The sequence below is a fragment of the Ovis canadensis genome, chromosome 1, assembly GCF_042477335.2.
Source record: "Ovis canadensis isolate MfBH-ARS-UI-01 breed Bighorn chromosome 1, ARS-UI_OviCan_v2, whole genome shotgun sequence".
In the NCBI taxonomy this organism is placed as follows: domain Eukaryota; kingdom Metazoa; phylum Chordata; class Mammalia; order Artiodactyla; family Bovidae; genus Ovis; species Ovis canadensis.
This window is the reverse complement of record NC_091245.1, coordinates 126,329,604-126,349,143: the sequence shown is the minus strand read 5'-3', so window position 1 is coordinate 126,349,143 and position 19,540 is coordinate 126,329,604. Positions and strand designations below refer to the sequence as shown.

The 19,540-nt window shown below is 46.7% G+C and overlaps 1 protein-coding gene across 2 annotated transcripts in view; it reads left to right on the top strand.

Moving 5' to 3' along the window:
• HUNK (hormonally up-regulated Neu-associated kinase) overlaps window positions 1-19,540 on the top strand; it is a 133,732-nt gene that overhangs the window by 94,489 nt on the left and 19,703 nt on the right. For both annotated transcript variants that reach the window (XR_011248476.1, XM_069549413.1), the window contains exons 6-8: window positions 14-149; window positions 6,991-7,153; window positions 17,174-17,257. Coding sequence is in view for 1 of the 2 variants with exons in the window: in XM_069549413.1 (XP_069405514.1) it covers window positions 14-149; window positions 6,991-7,153; window positions 17,174-17,257 (383 nt within the window). In the remaining variant the exon portion in view is untranslated. The remainder of the gene's footprint in view (window positions 1-13; window positions 150-6,990; window positions 7,154-17,173; window positions 17,258-19,540) is intronic.

Below are 19,540 nucleotides of genomic sequence, written 5' to 3'. Positions count from 1 at the left end.
AATGTCTTCACAGGAGCCGTGAACTTCCTGCGTTCTCTCCTGGAACCAGATCCTGTGAAGAGGCCCAACATTCAGCAGGCGCTGGCGAATCGCTGGCTGAATGAGAATTACGTGGGCAAAGTGCCGTGTAACATCACCTATCCCAACAGGTACTAAGTGCACGCAGAGGGACCCCTCCTCAGGCGAGATGGGGCCTGTCTTACAAGCCCTGAATAGTTGTGGAGAGGATGCTCTGTGTGACTCAAGGGAAGGCCACATCTTCTCTTGGCTGCCCTGCCCCTCTCTGCACCCACAGGTCTGCATGTGGGGCTCCCCTCCATGCACCAGGAGAAGTGTAGGCAGGGCCATCCCACATGGTTGTGCAGAGTGCACCCTTCAGGGGGCAGCTGCCAGAGGGTACGTGGGGGCTGAAGTCCAGGCTACTCTCCCCTCCTCAAACCTGCTGCTGAAGGCCTGTGTCTTTCTTGAGTGGCACCTCTTTCCAATTCACACAGAGGGACTGTTTAGACGAGCTAAGGCCTGAGTGAGCAAGTGAGTGTGTGTGTGTGTCTGAGTATGCTTGTTTGTGAGTGTCTGTGTGTGAGTGTATGTGTTTGAGTATGTGAATCTGTGTTTGAGTGTGTGAGGATAAGTGAGTGTGTATGTGTGTCCGTTGGAGGGTCTGTGTATCTGTTTGAGTGTGTGTGTGTCTGAGTATGCCTGTTTGTGTGTGTGAGTGTATGTGTTTCAGTGTGTGAATCTGTGAGCGTGTGAGGGTATGTGAGTGTGTATGTGTGTCTGTTGGAGTGTCTGTGAGTGTAACTGTGTGTGTGTGTCTGAGTATGCCTGGTTGTGGATGTCTGTGTCTGTATGTGTTTCAGTGTGTGAATCTGTGTTGAGTGTGTGAGGGTATGTGTGTATATGTGTCTGTTGGAGGGCCTGTTTGTGTATCTGTTTGAGTGTGTGTGTGTCTGAGTATGCCTGTTTGTGTGTGTGAGTGTATGTGTTTCAGTGTGTGAATCTGTGAGCGTGTGAGGGTATGTGAGTGTGTATGTGTGTCTGTTGGAGTGTCTGTGAGTGTAACTGTGTGTGTGTGTCTGAGTATGCCTGGTTGTGGATGTCTGTGTATGTGTTTCAGTGTGTGAATCTGTGTTGAGTGTGTGAGGGTATGTGTGTATGTGTGTCTGTTGGAGGGCCTGTTTGTGTATCTGTTTGAGTGTGTGTGTGTCTGAGTATGCCTGTTTGTGTGTGTGAGTGTATGTGTTTCAGTGTGTGAATCTGTGTTGAGTGTGTGAGGGTATGTGAGTATGCATGTGTCTGTTGGAGTGTCTGTGAGTGTATCTGTTTGAGAGTGTGTATGAGTGTGTGTGTGTGTTCACTCAAGAGCTGTCCTGCCAGCATAGGCTGGAATCCAGTGGAATTGCCCCGTCCCTTCAAAATGACCCACAGGCTCCTCTTCTGCCACCTCTTTGCTCTGATGTTTGTTTCAGCCCCGAGTCCCTGCTCTGAAATGTTGGGGGCAGGAAGAAAGGCAGGAAAGGCTTTAGCCCGTGTTTCCCTGTGCCATTTGCTCGAGAAGGAGTCCACGAGGAAGCTTCCAGGCAGGAGCCCACAGTATGGAAACATGGAGGGACACCTTGTGATGGCCCACGTGTCCCCCAGTGGGGGTATCGACTACAGACTTGTAAACAAGTACAGGAAAATCCTGGGCTTCCCTGGTGGCTCAAATAGTCAAGAATCCTGCAATGCCAGAGACCCGGATTTGATCCCTGGGTCGGGAAGATCCTCCGGAGAAGGGAATGGCTACCCACTCCAGAATTCTTTTCCTGGAGAACCCCATGGACAGAGGACCCTGGAGGGCGACATGGGGTGGCAAAGAGTCACACAGGAAAATACTTCCTTGCACTTTTCCCCTACTCGTTTGACATACTGCTCACTAGTCTGAGTTAGGGGAATAAGGACCCTCCCCTTGGTGACTATATTTTGTAAAAAATTTTTTTAAGATTTTTTTTTTAATGTGGACCATTATTTTTTAAAGTCTTCAATGAATTTGCTACAATACTGCTTCTGGGCTATGTTTTGGGTTTTTCTTGGCTGAGGCATGTGGGATCCCATCTCCTTGACCAGGAACGGAACCTGCACCCCCTGCCTTGGAAGGCGTAGCCCCAACCACTGCACCACCAGGGAAGGCCCCCACCCTTTGGTAACTTTAGAGCAAACATGAAGACCCCAGGGGTCAAATACCTTCCAGGACTGAGACCCACCTAGAGTCCTTCTTCCTTCAGACCTAGAGGGGCCTACACATTCTAGATCTGAAGCCCAGGTGACGATGTGGGGGCCACTGAAGAAGGGGGACTCGTAGAGCAGTGACAGGGCAGGGAAGGGGGTGACGTCCGCCCAGGACGGTCTGGAAACAGGCCCCGAGCCCTGTGAAAGCTGCAGCACCAGCTTCTCCAAACAAGAGGGGCAGGCAGAGCTCCGTCCTGGGGAGGAGGCTCTGAGGGGCTTCCTAGGGCGTGGGTGGACAGTGCTGGGACCTGCAACCTGGCTCCTGGGCCCCATTGACACTTGCTTTGGCCAGAGAGAGCTGCCATCTAGAATTCTAGCCTTTGACTCATGAGAGGTAATTTAAACAAAGTCTAGGGGACTTGGGTTACCAAGGGAACCTGGAAACAGACTGCTGGTTTCCAGCGCTGGCTCAATGTGGGCTAGTACCTGAAATAGACACCAGAAATATTAGCCCAACGTGAGATGGAAAGCGAAGCCAAGGGGCCGAGCCTCATTACCAGGCTCACGCTGCCTGGCAGTACACAGCTATGCTCTCTATAAGGGAGCAGGCACTGGTGGTGGCCAAATGAGTCATTAACCTAATGTAATCACCATCTAAATGAGCAGACTCAACCCCCTCAGTGCAGCAGGTGTTGAAAGGCGTGAAGCAGCTATTATAGACACAGCCCTCCCTCCTTGCCGGTTGCATCTTCATTCAGAGATTCATGCCTGGCTCATTTTGTCACTTCTCCACGGGTTATAAACAGCCTTTTGTAGATTAAATCTTAAATTGTAGTTACCTGTACTGGCTTTGCCAGTTTGGTCCTTTTTGCATTTGGACTTGGTCAGAGGCATAAAGGCTGTTCAAGATCTAGTTGGGTAGATTGTAAAAATGATTGAGAACTTGCATATGAAGGAAAGCAGCAGCTCAATGCCTTCTCTTTAGGTAAGGCTCATTACTCATTTAATGAGGCAAATCAATGTCCAATTTTTTGAGGCAAACCAATGTCCAATTTTTAAAGTAATGAAACCAGAAATCTGAACTATTAGAAAAGACACATCTTCCTTAGTCTTTATTTTGAAAAAGATAGAATGCAAAAAAAAAAAGTGCCCTTGATAATTATTTTTCTGAATTTGCCAGGACACAGATATACAAAAACATGCAACTGGAGAAAGGAATATTTTCTTTTTGAAGTCTATTTTATAGCTTCTCAACGTATGTAGCCCCAGATTTAATTATTGTAGATGTTGTCAGCGTTTTACGGTTGGAAAAGAGAGAAAATAAAGGTCTCATGTTTTCTATCACTGTTCTGTAAAGCCTTCTATTAATTCATTCAAGCCTCTGAGTTGACCTGCAAGAGGCAAGAAGAAAATATCTTTAAAAGGAAACTTTTTATAATAAGTTCATGCCAGTCAGTTACAGCTGTCTGCTGTATACCAGGCTCACCTCTCTGTTCCAGCAGCAGACATTTTTTTCTAGAGCAGATCTTGGCTGCCTCCTCCATCACCCTGCCTGGGACTGTCTCGCACACCTGAGGTTAGCTCTGGAGATGGAAGGGAGGGAAAGCAGGTCATTGGTAACAAAGGACAGAATTAGACCAAACTGGGATGAAATTGAATTTAATGCATATTGACTCAAAATTATACCTCGTATTCTAAGAACACTTTAAAAATGTTGTTTATATCATCAAAACTTGGAGAGGTAATACAAATTCAACAACTGATACAAGTATGGTTGGTGGTGGTTGAGTTGCTAAGTCGTGTCCTACTGTTTGTGACCCCATGGACTATATATAGCTTGCCAGGTTCCTCTGCCCATGGGATTCTTCAGGCACTCAATATATACATTGCATATTGAAAACGTTCAAAATATTGCTGTTAGTCAAGAGCCAGTCCACAGTCTACGTTTGGCAGAGCTCACCTGTTTTTGAAGACAGTGGGTAGGAAGGGCAGAGACTGCTCACTTTTCTCCTCTCTCCTCTGACTCCAGCCCCATCCTGGTGGCATCTCACACCCAGAGCACACTCCCTTCCAGGACCTGCTCCAGGTAGAGGGTGGAGACATCCAAATGGCAGCCATGGATGATTGGCTGGGGTGGAGTCACAAAAATCATGGTCTGATTGGCTGCAGGAGTGGCCATGAGGCTGTGGCCTGATTGGCCAACATAAAAGAGCAGTGATCTCATTGGCCAGGAGTGGGGTCAAGTAGGCGTGGTTTCATTGATCAAGGGCATGGCCAGGGGCACGTGGGTATTACCAGGTAGTTTCAAACAGTTGTGTTTTCTGTGTTAAGTGTTTTGGCAACCTTCAAGTAATCATATCCTTTTAAAACAAGTGTTATTATTTTTAACTATTAATCATAGCAAGCCTACTCCAAACGGTTTCTAGAATTTGCGATTTTTGTAGCCAATAGGAGTGAGGAAGGCAGATTTGGTGGTTTCTCGGACACCTTTTGTTTGGGTGGCACTTAGCCAGACCTAGGGGAGGGAGAGCTGACCTAGTTACAATGGCCAACAGACCCAGGTCTGCCCTTGCTGCCCCTGTGAGCTTGGCAAGTCGGTCTCTTCTTCTGCACCACTATGGGGTTGTACCTGTGGTTTTTCCTAGTGTCATGGTTCAGAGGTTCCACCAAAAATGTCTCCAGACTGTTTGGCGGGGCTACAGAGCTTTCTAGCCAGATGTGCCTGCTTTCTGCTCACAGACTACTGTCCTTGCCTCTTTCTTCAGGAATGTAGAATGTTGTATCTGATGACACACCTCCACTACCAACACATATATTCCCTATGCCCTTCTCCTACTTTCATGTTCTACATCGCTGCTACTTCTTGCCAGTGTGCCCCTGGAAAAGTTACTTTCCTGCTGCGGGCCTCAGTTTCTTCATCTGTTGAATGGGGATAATAATGGTTTGTTGTTGTTGTTTAGTTGCTAAGTCATGACCAACTCTTTGCAACTGCATGGACTGTAGCCCGCCAGGCTCCTCTGTCCATGGGATTTTCCAGGCAAGGATACTGGAGTGGGCTGTCATTTCCTTCTCCAGGGGATTTCTGCAACCCAAGGACTGAACCCATGTCTCCTGCATTGGCAGGTGGTTTCTCTATCACTGAGCCACCAGGGAAGCTCTGGGACCCTCGTAAGACTATTGTGAAGAATAAATGGATTTATTTTCTCTCTTCCCCATTGCCTTGTAAACTCCATGAAGCAGGGGCTTGAATGAGCAAATGAGATAAATACTCACCTGGCATTCATTTTAGGGGCATTTTATCCCAAGGGAGTTTATCTTCATATCACTCTTGTATAGAAGCTTTAACCTGTCCTCTGAGAGCATCCAACTTCACAGCTGAGTCCCAGATCCCCTCTTTGTGAACTTGTGAGCTCACATTGTTCCTCTAAACATGGTCTGGGCTGACTCCTGAATACCCTTCTTTCCCAACCCAACAGCCACTCAAGCTACGTGGGCTCTACCCATTTCAATAAATACATTTTAAGGGGAAAAAATGTCAGATTGTAAAGAAATTTGGGATGAATAGGGAAATTGGAATATAGTCTAGATATTAGAGAATATTAAGAGATTTCTAAAACTTTGGGGATATTTTGAAGGTATTATGATCCTGCAGGAGATGTCATTGGTTTTTAAAGATGCATCCGGAGGTGTTTAGGGAAAAATGTTGTGATTTGAAATACTTTAGTAAAGGAAGAAAGAGGGAAGCGAAGGGAAGAAGGAAGGACAGGAGAAAGAAAAAGAAAACAGAAAGGGAGAAAGAAAGAAAGGCAAAGTGCTAACAATTAGTTCAACCAGGTACTCAGTTCAGTTCAGTTCAGTCCCTCAGTCGTGTCCGACTCTTTGCGACCCCTTGAATCACAGCATGCCAGGCCTCCCTGTTCATCACCAACTGCCAGAGTCTACCCAAACCCATGTCCATTGAGTCGGTGATGCCATCCAACCATCTCATCCTCTGTTGTCCCCTTCTCCTCCTGCCTTTAATCCTTCACAGCATCAGGGTCTTTTCCAATGAGTCAGCTCTTCACATCAGGTGGCCAAAGGATTGGAGTTTCAGCTTCAGCATCAGTCCTTCCAATGAACACTCAGGACTGATCTCCTTTAGGATGGACTGGTTGGATCTCCTTGCAGTCCAAGGGACTCTCAAGAGTCTTCTCCAACACCGCAGTTGAAAAGCATCAATTCTTCGGCGCTCAGCCTTCTTCACAGTCCAACTCTCACATCCATACATGACCACTGGGAAAACCATAGCCTTGACTAGAAGGACCTTTGTTGACAAAGTAATGTCTTATTGGGTATACACATAGGGTAATACCCAGATGGCACTAATGGTAAAGAACTGCCTGCCAATACAGGAGACGCAAGAGTCGCGGGTTCAGTCCCTGGGTCAGGAAGATCCCTGGAGGAGGGCATGGCACCCCACTCTGGTATTCTTTCCTTGGAGAATCCCATGGACAGAGGAGCCTGGCAGGCTACAGTCCGTAGGCTCGCATAGTCAGCCACGAGTGAAGCAACTTAGCATGTACACATAGGGTAATTAGACTATTCCCTTTCTTTTGTTGTGTATGTTAATGGTTCATAATAAGTCAAGTGAATGAATGAGTGGACTGACTATCCAGGAGGGAGCCCTTGTGGGAGGGGGTGTTTGAGGGTGGGAGGGGGTTTCTGTGCTGCCATGCTTGTGAGCATCACTAAGGGGGCCCTGGAGCCTCACAGTGACTGGTTCTCTGTTCCTCTGTCGAGCAGGATTTCCCTGGAAGACCTGAGCCCCAGCGTGGTGCTGCACATGACCGAGAAGCTGGGCTACAAGAACAGCGATGTGATCAACACCGTGCTCTCCAACCGCGCCTGCCACATCCTCGCCATCTACTTCCTCCTGAACAAGAAGCTCGAGCGCTACTTGTCAGGGGTGAGTGGGGCCCCATACTGGTTTTCTCAGCTCTTTATGGAAAAAAAAAAAGAGAGAGAGAGCTCTGAAACCTGGAGTGTTTCCCAATGGCCGACACTTGATCTGAGCTGTTAATTGAAACTCATGTGAGGTTGAGTTTCCTGAACGTGGGAGAAAAGAGGAGCAAAAACTGCTTCTCGGGGAGCACTTTTTATCTGAGGTGTTTTTAAAACATTCTCCCACAGAGCTAAGCTCTGGGCCAACTCGCAAGAGACTCAAGCTTCTTTTCCCTTCAGCTTCTTGTTGCCTTTTTTGCTCCTGTTTCTCTTGGCTCCTTGGGGTCCCCACTTAGGGGCACTGGGGCTTGTGTGGTCATAAAAACTGGGGAGCAGAGCCCCTCAAACATTCACCTCTAAAGCAGGGTAGATGAGAAAGCCACTCTTTACATTGACTTCTCTAGAAAACAAGAGTGAAATTGACCACAGCTTCTTCACCTAGTCTGGGCACCAGGCGTCCTGTGTCACAGGTGAGGGAGGTGCAGCTGGGAGTCTGTGCTGAACCGTGGTGCCCTCATGCTTTGGTCACATGTATGCTTCTGCCGCCTGCAGTTTATAAACGCCCAGGAGAGGGAATTTACATGTTTCCATGTCTGTGTGTGTTGGAGAAGGCAATGGCACCCCACTCCAGTACTCTTGCCTGGAAAATCCCATGGACGGAAGAGCCTGGTAGGCTGCAGTCCACAGGGTCGCCAAGAGTCGGACATGACTGAGCGACTTCACTTTCACTTGTCACTTTCATGCATTGGAGAAGGAAATGGCAACCCACTCCAGTGTTCTTGCCTGGAGAATCCCAGGGACGGTGGAGCCTGGTGGGCTGCCATCTGTGGGGTTGCACAGAGTCGGACACGACTGAAGTGACTTAGCAGCACATCTGTGTGTGTGTGCTTAGTTGCTCAGTCGTGCCTGACTCTTGCAACCCCATAGACTGTAGTCCGCCAGGCTCTCTCTGTCCATGGGATTCTCCGGTCAAGGATACTGGAGTGGGTTGCCATTTCCTGCTCCAGGGGATCTTCCTGACCCAGGAATCGAACCCGGGTCTCCTGCATTGCAAGCAGACTCTTTACGTACAGAGCTACGAGGGTTTTGACTAAATTGTGCTGTGAGTGCTAAGTTGCTTCAGTTGTGACAGGTTCTTTGCGACCCCATGGACTGTATAGCCTGCCAAGTTCTTCCGTCCATGGAGTTTTCCAGGCAAGAATGCTGGAGTGGGTTGCCGATTCCTACTCTAGGGAATCTTCCTGACTCAGGGATTGAACCCAGGTCTCTTAGGTCACCTTCATTGGCAGGCGACTTCTTTACCACTAGCACCACCTGGGAAGCCCTTCGTAAATCATCTCTTTCCAATTGAACAATGACTGAAAAAGAAATCTGCAAAGAAAGCTAGATCAGAGGCAGTGGGGATTCTGCTTGTCTTTCCTACTCAGAATGGTGAGGGCTGACCAGATCTAACAAGAAGTCAGGCAGAGAAGTTTGCAGCTGTTGGGAAGCCCATCTGAAGTGTGATTTCACACCCACTCTCTTGAAGCATGGTCTTCACCCTGTGTGTGTGCGCCTTGAGATCTGACTGTGTGAGGTCATCACTGTTAGGAAGACATAGAATCCAGAAAATGAAGACGGAATTCTGGAGTTTTCCAGTGCTACTTAAAGTCATATGATATGGGAGATTGGGATCGACATATATTTACTATTTTCCCTGGTGGCTCAGATGGTAAAAAATCTGCCTTCAGTGCTAGAGACCTGGGTTTGATCCCTGTGTCAGGAAGATCCCCTGGAAGAAGGAAAGCACAACCCACTCCAGTACTCTTATCGGGAGAATCCCATGGACAGAGGAGCCTGGAGGGCTGCAGTCCACGGGGTCACAGAGTCAGACACGACTGAGCTACTGAGCACACATACTGTGTATACAATAGATGACTAATGAGATACAGCACAGGGAAGTCTACTCAGTGTTCTGTGGTGACCTAAGTGGGATGGAAATCCAAAAACAGAGGGGATACATGTATACACATGGCTGAGTCACTTTGCTACACAGCAGAAACTAACAGAACATTGAGAAATAACTGTATTCCAATAAAAATTTACAAAAATGCATAAAGTTATGTGATAGCCCAATTAGAGCTAAAGATGAAAATTCACTGACAGTTGGGGAAGTGGTATTCTCCTGGTGAGGTGGAAATGACCAAAACAACACCCAGAAGATAAGATGGTTAGAACGTGTCTCTTGTTAGCAAATAGCTTTGGAAGACGTCCAGAAAGCATTGCTAAACAGATCAAGAAGCTTAATGGGAAGTTTGTTAAACAATGCAGTGGAAGGATAGATGTTTCTAAGCTGATTTAGCTTAGAGTAGTTCATGGAAAAGAACTGCAAAAAAGCAAAATGGCTCTCTGGGGAGGCCTTACAAATAGCTGTGAAAAGAAGAGAGGCGAAAAGCAAAGGAGAAAAGGAAAGATATAAGCATCTGAATGCAGAGTTCCAAAAAATAGCAAGAAGAGATAAGAAAGCCTTCTTCAGTGATCAATGCAAAGAAATAGAGGAAAAGAACAGAATGGGAAAGACTAGAGATCTCTTCAAGAAAATTAGAGATACCAAGGGAACATTTCATGCAAAGATGGGCTCGACAAAGGACAGAAATGGTATGGACCTAACAGAAGCAGAAGATATTAAGAAGAGGTGGCAAGAATACATGGAAGAACTGTACAAAAAAGATCTTCACGGCCCAGATAATCATGATGATGTGATCACTAATCTAGAGCCAGACATCTTGGAATGTGAAGTCAAGTGGGCCTTAGAAAGCATCACTACAAACAAAGCTAGTGGAGGTGATGGAATTCCAGTTGAGCTGTTTCAAACCCTGAAAGATGATACTGTGAAAGTGCTGCACTCAATATGCCAGCAAATTTGGACAACTCAGCAGTGGCCACAGGACTGGAAAAGGTCAGTTTTCATTCCAATTCCAAAGAAAGGCAATGCAAAAGAATGCTCAAACTACTGCACAATTGCACTCATCTCACATGCTAGTAAAGAAGTGCTCAAAATTCTCCAAGCCAGACTTCAGCAATATGTGAACCGTGAACTTCCTGATGTTCAAGCTGGTTTTAGAAAAGGCAGAGGAACCAGAGATCAAATTGCCAACATCTGCTGGATCATGGAAAAAGCAAGAGAGTTCCAGAAAAACATCTATTTCTGCTTTATTGACTATGCCAAAGCCTTTGACTGTGTGGATCACAATAAACTGTGGAAAATTCTGAAAGAGATGGGAATACCAGACCACCTGACCTGCCTCTTGAGAAATCTGTATGCAGGTCAGGAAGCAACAGTTAGAACTGGACATGGAACAACAGACGGGTTCCAAATAGGAAAAGGAGTACATCAAGGCTGTATATTGTCACCCTGCTTATTTAACTTGTATGCAGAGTACATCATGAGAAACACTGGACTGGAAGAAACACAAGCTGGAATCAAGATTGCCAGGAGAAATATCAATAACCTCAGATATGCAGATGACACCACCCTTATGGCAGAAAGTAAAGAGAAGCTAAAAAGCCTCTTGATGAAAGTGAAAGAGGAGAGTGAAAAAGTTGGCCTAAAGCTCAACATTCAGAAAACAAAGATCATGGCATCTGGTCCCATCACTTCATGGGAAATAGATGGGGAAACAGTAGAAACAGTGTCAGACTTTATTTTTCTGGGCTCCAAAATCACTGCAGATGGTGACTGCAGCCATGAAATTAAAAGACGCTTACTCCTTGGAAGAAAAGATATGACCAACCTAGACAGTATATGCCAAAGCAGAGACATTACTTTGCCGACTAAGGTCCGTCTAGTCAAGGCTATGGTTTTTCCTGTGGTCATGTATGGATGTGAGAGTTGCACTGTGAAGAAGGCTGAGCGCCGAAGAATTGATGCTTTTGAACTGTGGTGTTGGAGAAGACTCTTGAGAGTCCCTTGGACTGCAAGGAGATCCAACCAGTCCATTCTGAAGGAGATCAACCCTGGGTGTTCTTTGGAAGGAATGATGCTCAAGCTGAAACTCCAGTACTTTGGCCACCTCATGCGAAGAGTTGACTCATTGGAAAAGACTCTGATACTGGGAGGGATTGGGGGCAGGAGGAGAAGAGGACGACCGAGGATGAGATGGCTGGATGGCATCACTGACTCGATGGACATGAGTCGATTGAACCCCGGGAGATGGTGATGAACAGGGAGGCCTGGCGTGCTGCGATTCATGGGGTCGAAAAGAGTCAGACACGACTGAGCGACTGAACTGAACTGAACTGAACTGAGTTCCTAGATTTGGCTTCGATGTGAAATTATCCACGGAAGAATGTTTCATTTTGTGTGAGCCACCAAGGAAAGATATAGGGCCTCCATGGTGGCTTAGATGTAAAGAATCCGCCTGCGGTGCAGGACACCCAGGTTTGACCCCTGGGTTGGGAAGATCCCCTGGTAAAGGGAATGGCTACCCACTCCAGTGTTCTTGCCTAGAGAATTCAATGGACAGAGGAACTTGGAGGGCTACAGTCCATGGGGTCACAAAGAATCAGACACGACTGAGCGACTAACACTTTCACAAAGGAAAGAGGTATTTTCCTTTGATAAGAAGAAACATTATAGTAAAAGGCTGTTAGAAATGAGAGCAGTGTTTCATGAGGGAGGAAAAAAAAAATGCTCTAGAAGCAGTGGTGGAATGAAACTTTGGAAGGGAGCAGAAATGCACCTGGATTTCAGAGACAATACCACGGTCACAGGAAAGCTGCCACAGGGGAGAAGTGGAAGTCAGAAAGACTGGACCCCTGACCCATAATGTATTATTTATGTCATTTTACTATGTGATAGGAGGGATTAAGAAATTCTCTTACACCAGAGAACAGAGGTCCTCTGTTCACCTATGATGATGGACTCAAAAGACATGTTAGACTTGAAGTCATTTCTCATCTCTCTTTTATTTCTTTAAAAGAAGTTGTGATTTGTTCATTTGGGGCCACTCTGAGTCTCCGTTGCTGTGCATGGGTTACTGTCTCATTTCAATGCTTGGGCTTCTCATTGCGGTGGCCTCTCTTCTTGAGGAGCACTGGCTCTAGGCACACAGGCTTCAGTAGTTGCAGCACGTGGGCTCAGTAGCTACGGTGCATGGACTTAGTGGCCCTATGGCAAGTGGGATCCTCCTGGACCAGGAATTGAACCTGTGTTTCTGTGTTGCAAAGTGGATTCTTAAGCACTGGACCGCCAGGGAAGCCCTAGCGGTTTTGTAAAAAAAAACCATATGTCCCATATATTCCTTATCCTTTTAAATCCCCATTTTATTGCATATTTTATAATGTATATGATATATTACTACAGAACATGCTTATAATTTATAAAATAAATATGCACATATTGTTGATGCCTGCTGACAACTTTTTCACCCATATGGGCTCAAGGTCACACCATTTAGACACCACCATGCTAGAGACAAGCAGTTCTCAAGTAAAAGGGGCAGAGGAGGGTCACACTGATTTTCTTTTTGAAATGATGAATGCCGCTCAAATATGAGTTTTAAACAGTGTTTCCAGGAAACTGCCTGTAAAGTTCATAATTCCACAAGTTTAAAGGATGACACTGCTACTTTCCTAAGCAAGCAAGCAGATTCAAACATCCTTCTTTCGGCAGAATCAGTTCTCTGAATACTGATCGATAAGATAGAGGGGCTTTTGTTTTAAAAAATAGTTTCTTGCGTCTACCTCTGTAGAGACCTGGTTACTCACACTCTTAAACAATCACGGGGCTCATCCCAAGTAAGAGACATTTGTGTGAAGCTCAGGCTGTGTCCTGCCTTTTCCAGGTGTTTTGCCATCTTCTGTGATCGCTCAGCATCAGAGCTGCAAATGTTGCAGTGTGGCAAACTTTGTGGTTTTGTCCACTGAGAAGCTGGAGTAGGAAATGGCAACCCACTGCAGTATTCTTGCTTGGGAAATCCCATGGACAGAGGAGCCTGGAGGGCTACAGTCTATGGAGGTGCAAAGAGTGGACGTGACCGAGCGACTGAGCACGTGCACGCGCACGCACGCACACACACACACACACAGGCACACACACACTGCTGAGAAGTTCCTGGTGGAAACTAACATAGTTCTAACAGGCAACAGTTCTTATTTTATTGTCTGTTTCACACTTAACCCCTTAAATCACAGGACATAGCTGGTCTGAGAACCAGTGCCTCAGTGGGTGACTGCTTTTAAGAGTGAATTATTCCCCACAAATAACTATAGCTAGTCCACTCAGTAATTTCCATGCAAGGCTAATTTAATTGTGCCCAAGGTACTGTCCCAGGCAGGAGGAGAAGGGGATGACAGAGGATGAGATGGCTGGATGGCATCACTGACTCGATGGATGTAAGTCTGAGTGAACTCCGGGAGTTGGTGATGGACAGGGAGGCCTGGCGTGCTGCGATTCATGGGGTCTCAAAGAGTCGGATACGATTGAGCGACTGAATTGAACTGAACTGAACTGAACCCATTACTAACAAGTATATAATTTTGAAAGGGCAACTAGTGAACTAAAAAGTAAAATATTATACTTTAATTGCCATTTCTCCCTTCTCCCTTGATTCTTGCTTCCTTTTTCTAAAACCTAGATGCATGGATTTTAATTTGGAGAGCCTGTAAAGGCCTTCCGGGAATATTTGTTGACTAATACATTAATCAGTCATTTAATTTCAGCTGTCACCAGAGAGAACTGCACCTAAATCGTACGCCTAGACCATCTTAGGTGTGGTTACATGTCTTCTTCTTTAAGCTATATTATGAATTGCTGTTACTTTTATTGGGATTGGGAGCAGGAACTAAGAGTGTTATTTCAATACTTGGAGTCTGGTTGATCCATAGTGTTGTGTTAGTTTCATGTGCACAGCAAAGTGATCCAGTTATACCTGTATTCGTATATATTCTTTTCCAGATTATTTTCCATTATGGGTTCTTATAAGACATCAGTTTAGTCGCTCAGTCGTATCCGACTCTTTGCGACCCCATGAATCGCAGCACACCAGGTCTCCCTGTCCATCACCATCTCCCAGAGTTCACTCAGACTCACGTCCATCGAGTCACTGATGCCATCCAGCCATCTCATCCTCTGTCATCCCCTTCTCCTCCTGCCTCCAATCCCTCCCAGTATCAGAGTCTTTTCCAATGAGTCAACTCTTCGCATGAGGTGGCCAAAGTACTGGAGTTTCAGCTTGAGCATCATTCCTTCCAAAGAACACCCAGGGTTGATCTCCTTCAGAATGGACTGGTTGGATCTCCTTGCAGTCCAAGGGACTCTCAAGAGTCTTCTCCACCACCACAGTTCAAAAGCATCAATTCTTCGGCGCTCAGCCTTCTTCACAGTGCAACTCTCACATCCATACATGACCACAGGAAAAACCATAGCCTTGACTAGACGGACCTTTGTTGGCAAAGTAATGTCTCTATCTACATTGGTCATCAATTTTCTTCCAAGGAGTAAGCGTCTTTTAATTTCATGGCTGCAGTCACCATCTGCAGTGATTTTGGAGCCCCCAAAAATAAAGTCTGACACTGTTTCTACTGTTCCATCTATTTCCCATGAAGTGATGGGACTGGATGCCATGATCTTTGTTTTCTGAATGTTGAGCTTTAAGCCAACTTTTTCACTCTCCTCTTTCACTTTCATCAAGAGGCTTTTTAGCTTCTCTTTACTTTCTGCCATAAGGGTGGTGTCATCTGCATATCTGAGGTTATTGATATTTCTCCTGGCAATCTTGATTCCAGCTTGTGCTTCTTCCAGCCCGGCGTTTCTCATGATGTACTCTGCATACAAGTTAAATAAGCAGGGTGACAATATACAGCCTTGATGTACTCCTTTTCCTATTTGGAACCCGTCTGTTGTTCCATGTCCAGTTCTAACTGTTGCTTCCTGACCTGCATACAGATTTCTCAAGAGGCAGGTCAGGTGGTCTGGTATTCCCATCTCTTTCAGAATTTTCCACAGTTTATTGTGATCCACACAGTCAAAGGCTTTGGCATAGTCAATAAAGCAGAAATAGATGTTTTTCTGGAACTCTCTTGCTTTTTCAATGATGTTGGCAATTTGATCTCTGGTTCCTCTGCCTTTTCTAAAACCAGCTTGAACATCAGGGAGTTCATGGTTCACATATTGTTGAAGCCTGGCTTGGAGAAATTTGAACATTACTTTACTAGCATGTGAGATGAGTACAACTGTGCAGTAGTTTGAGCATTCTTTGGCATTGCCTTTCTTTGGGATTGGAATGAAAACGGACCTTTCCCAGTCCTGTGGCCACTGCTGAGTTGTCCAAATTTGCTGGCATATTGAGTGCAGCACTTTCACAGCATCATATTTCAGGATTTGAAATAGCTCAACTGGAATTCCATCACCTCCACTAGCTTTGTTCATAGTGATGCTTTCTAAGGCCCACTTGACTTCACATTCCAGGATGTCTGGCTCTAGGTGAGTGAGCACACCATCGTGATTATCTGGGTCATGAAGATCTTTTTTGTACAGTTCTTCTGTGTATTCTTGCGACCTCTTCTTAATATCTTCTGCTTCTGTTAGGTCCATACCATTTCTGTCCTTTGTCGAGCCCATCTTTGCATGAAATGTTCCCTTGGTATCTCTAATTTTCTTGAAGAGATCTCTAGTCTTTCCCATTCTGTTCTTTTCCTCTATTTCTTTGCATTGATCACTGAAGAAGGCTTTCTTATCTCTTCTTGCTATTTTTTGGAACTCTGCATTCAGATGTTTATATCTTTCCTTTTCTTCTTTGCTTTTCGCCTCTCTTCTTTTCACAGCTATGTGTAAGGTCTCCCCAGACAGTCATTTTGCTTTTTTGCATTTCTTTTCCATGGGGATGGTCTTGATCCCTGTCTCCTGTACAATGTCATGAACCTCATTCCATAGTTCATCAGGAACTCTATCTATCAGATCGAGTCCCTTAAATCTATTTCTCACTTCCACTGTATCATCATAAGGGATTTGATTTAGATCATACCTGAATGGTATAGTGGTTTTCCCTACTTTCTTCAATTTGAGTCTGAATTTGGCAATAAGAAGTTCATGATCTGAGCCACAGTCAGCTCCTGGTCTTGTTTTTGTTGATTGTATAGAGCTTCTCCATCTTTGGCTGCAAAGAATATAATCAATCTGATTTCGGTGTTGACCATCTAGTGATGTCCATGTGTAGAGTCTTCTCTTGTGTTGTTGGAAGAGGGTGTTTGCTATGACCAGTGCATTTTCTTGGCAAAACTCTATAAGACATCAGATAATTAGTTCCCTGCACTATATAGTAGGTCCTTGTTGTTTATCCATTTTAGGCCTGTTTTTATTTTATAAGTTAATTTATTTTTGGTTGCACTGAGTCTGTGTTGCTTCATGCAAGCTTTTCTCTAGCTGCAGTGCATGGGCTTCTCATTGTGGTGGTTCTCTTGTTGTAGAAGACAGGCTCTACAGCACAGCTTTAGTAGTTGTGGTTGCAGGGGTTTAGTTGCTCCACAGCTTGTGGGATCTTATTGGACCAGGGATTGAACGCACGTCCCCTGCATTGGCTGGTGGATTCTTATCCACTGTTCCACTAGGGAAGTTCTTAAGCCTGTTTTTAAATAAGCAAGACCTGCATCCCATTCAGTAGTTCCATTAAGTAAGCTGTTCTCCCCAGATCACATATTTGGCCTCTGAGCTCACGTCTTAGCATGGCCTTCATCGCACAGGTGAAAGAACGGAGGTGCAGCAGGAGCAGTGGCGTGCCCAGGGCCACCAAGCCCTTTCCCGGCAGAGCCAGGAAGCTGCGTCCTGTCTCTCCCCATGCTCCTGCGGGCTGTCCTCGGAGGAGTCTTTCCACTGCTGTTAAGTGCCCTGCCAACCGCATTCTGTCGTTTCTCAGCCAAGCGCTGGTTTAAAAATTAATGACTGCTTGATAGACATTCCTATTTTCCGAGAGTTAAGCCAGGCTTTTTTTCTTTTCTTCTTCGGTAGAAATCTGACTTCCAGGACAACGTCTGCTACAAGACCCAGCTCTACCAGATAGACAGGTGCAGGCCCACCAAGGAGCCCTATGAGGTGAGTGGCTCCCCAGAGCAAAACCCAGGACCTCTTAGGAAGAGTGGATTTCCTTTATGGGAAGAGGACTGGAAGGGAAGCCAGTTGTTGTGGGACATGGGAGTAGCCAGAGACAAATGCTTACTCACTTTACTGAGTCCTTAAGAAATGGCTTACCCTGATGGCTCAGATGGTAAAGAATCTGCCTGCAATGCTGGAAACCCGGGTTTAGTCCCTGGGTGGGGAAGATCCCCTGGGAAAGGGAATGGCTACCCACTCTAGTATTCTTGCCTAGAGAATACCATGGACGGGGAGCCTGGCGGGCTACAGTCCCTAGGGTCAAAAAGAGTTGGACATAATGAAGTGACTCCCACTTTCACTTTGTAAGAAATGGCTTAGAGAGGGGCCACCATTGTTCAGTGTCCAGACTGTTGCTCTCAGCTGTGGTCATATAGTAGAATCCCCAGGGGGCATTTCAACTTGTGAATGCCTGGGCCACACTTCAGACGGATTCCATCGAAACTCAGGGCCAGCAGTGGGGCGGGGGTCGATGTTTTCTTTGTTTTGCTTCACCATGTAGCATGTGAGGGATCTTAGTTCCTCTACCATGCATTGAACCCATGCTCCTTGCGGTGGAAGCACGGAGTCCTAACCACTGGACTGCCAGGCAAGTCCCACATCCAGGGGGTCAGTAGATGACTGGATGATTCCCAATGGAGCCACAGTTGGAATCTGCTGTCAGATCACCAAAAGATAACCCTTGGCATCGGGAGAAGAAAGTAAGGAAGGTGAGGATCGGGACAAAGGATCAGGAGAGAACCTTTCCAGTCTGTTGTCCCTGGTGACCTGATGGACGTACTGAGAGAAAATACCAAGATTCTTTGGTTTCAGAGTAAAGACTAGTATAGTATTACCCCAAATTCAGACCCCAAATCCATGCTTGTTAAGAGATATGCTAGGATCTCCAGATCCAGAGCCTGGAGCACAGGGTGAGGGTCCCCCACCCCAGGGCCCCTCATTCACTGTTCTGTCCAGCGAGGGCTCCCCTGCCTGCTCAGGGATTTCCCATAGAATGTGGAGCCCGCTGGGCTGTGCTTCATCGTGGCAGCAGAAAGCAAGTGGGGCGTGGCCCAGACCACCGCAGTGATATGGGTGACAGGGGTGCTGAGCTGCCGTGTGTGAATGAAGCCACCCCGAGCATCGAGGCGGGGCTGGGGTAGGCAGCTGGGTTGGGAGGGGGAGGCTGATCACTCTAGACAGAGCCTGGGGGATGGCACGATTCAAGCAGATGGAGAAGAGGAGATGCTGATGCCAGAGGAACGAGAGAAGGTACTAGGGCAGCCGGAGACCCCGGAGGGAAGGATGTTGGGGAAGACGTGGGAAAGGTCAAGTATACTATGGCCCATGGTGATGGCTGAGCAGCTGCTTGTCATGGAGGAAGTGGAAGGGCAGAGAAGAGATTGCCTGGATTGGGGGGAGTGAAGACAGTGAGCATAGATCTCTCTGTGGATGATGCTGGCAATGAATACGGGGGGACATGACCACCTCTGCTTGAAGGATGCATGGGGTTGGGAAGGAGTCAGCTTAGGGGGCAGAGGAAGAAACGGCAGTGGAGGGTGGGGACGGGCCAGCATTCAGAGCAACCCGGGTCGGGTCTAGCCCTGACCCCGGACTGGAGGCCCCCTTCCTCTGAGACTGTGAGGCTCCAGCATGGTGAAGGTGGAGATGAGCCTTTGGTGGGGTGGGTTGTGTAGGTTGGTTCTGAGCAGGAAGCACAGGCATGGCTTTTGGGTTATGAGCGGAAGATAGAGACGGTGAAGGGCCAGACACCCCCGAGCTCCAGACCCTACCGGCCAATTGCTTACCAAATCTCCTCTTGCATGAGTGTAGGTCTCCAACCTAGCACACAGGAACCAACCCCACAGCAGCCCTCCTGCCCTGCCCCTGTTCTCTGTCTCCAAATGGCAGCCTCACCCTCATTACTGGGCAGAGTCCTTTTTATTCCTTTCCCTTACCCCCAAGAGCTTCCCGGGTGGCTCAGTGGTGAAGAATCTGCCTGAAATGCGGGAGACGCAGGTTCAATCTCCATGTCGAGAAAAATCCCCTGGAGAAGGAAATGGCAACCCATTCCAATATTCTTGCCTAAAAAAAAAAAAAAAAAATCCCATGGACAGAAGAGCCTGGTGGGCCACAGTTCATGGGGTTGCAAAGAGCTGGAGGTGACTGAGTGACTGAGCAGGCACATGGCAAGCTCGCCCCTGAGAGCCGGTCTGTCACCACATTCTGGCAGCTTGACTCCTGGAG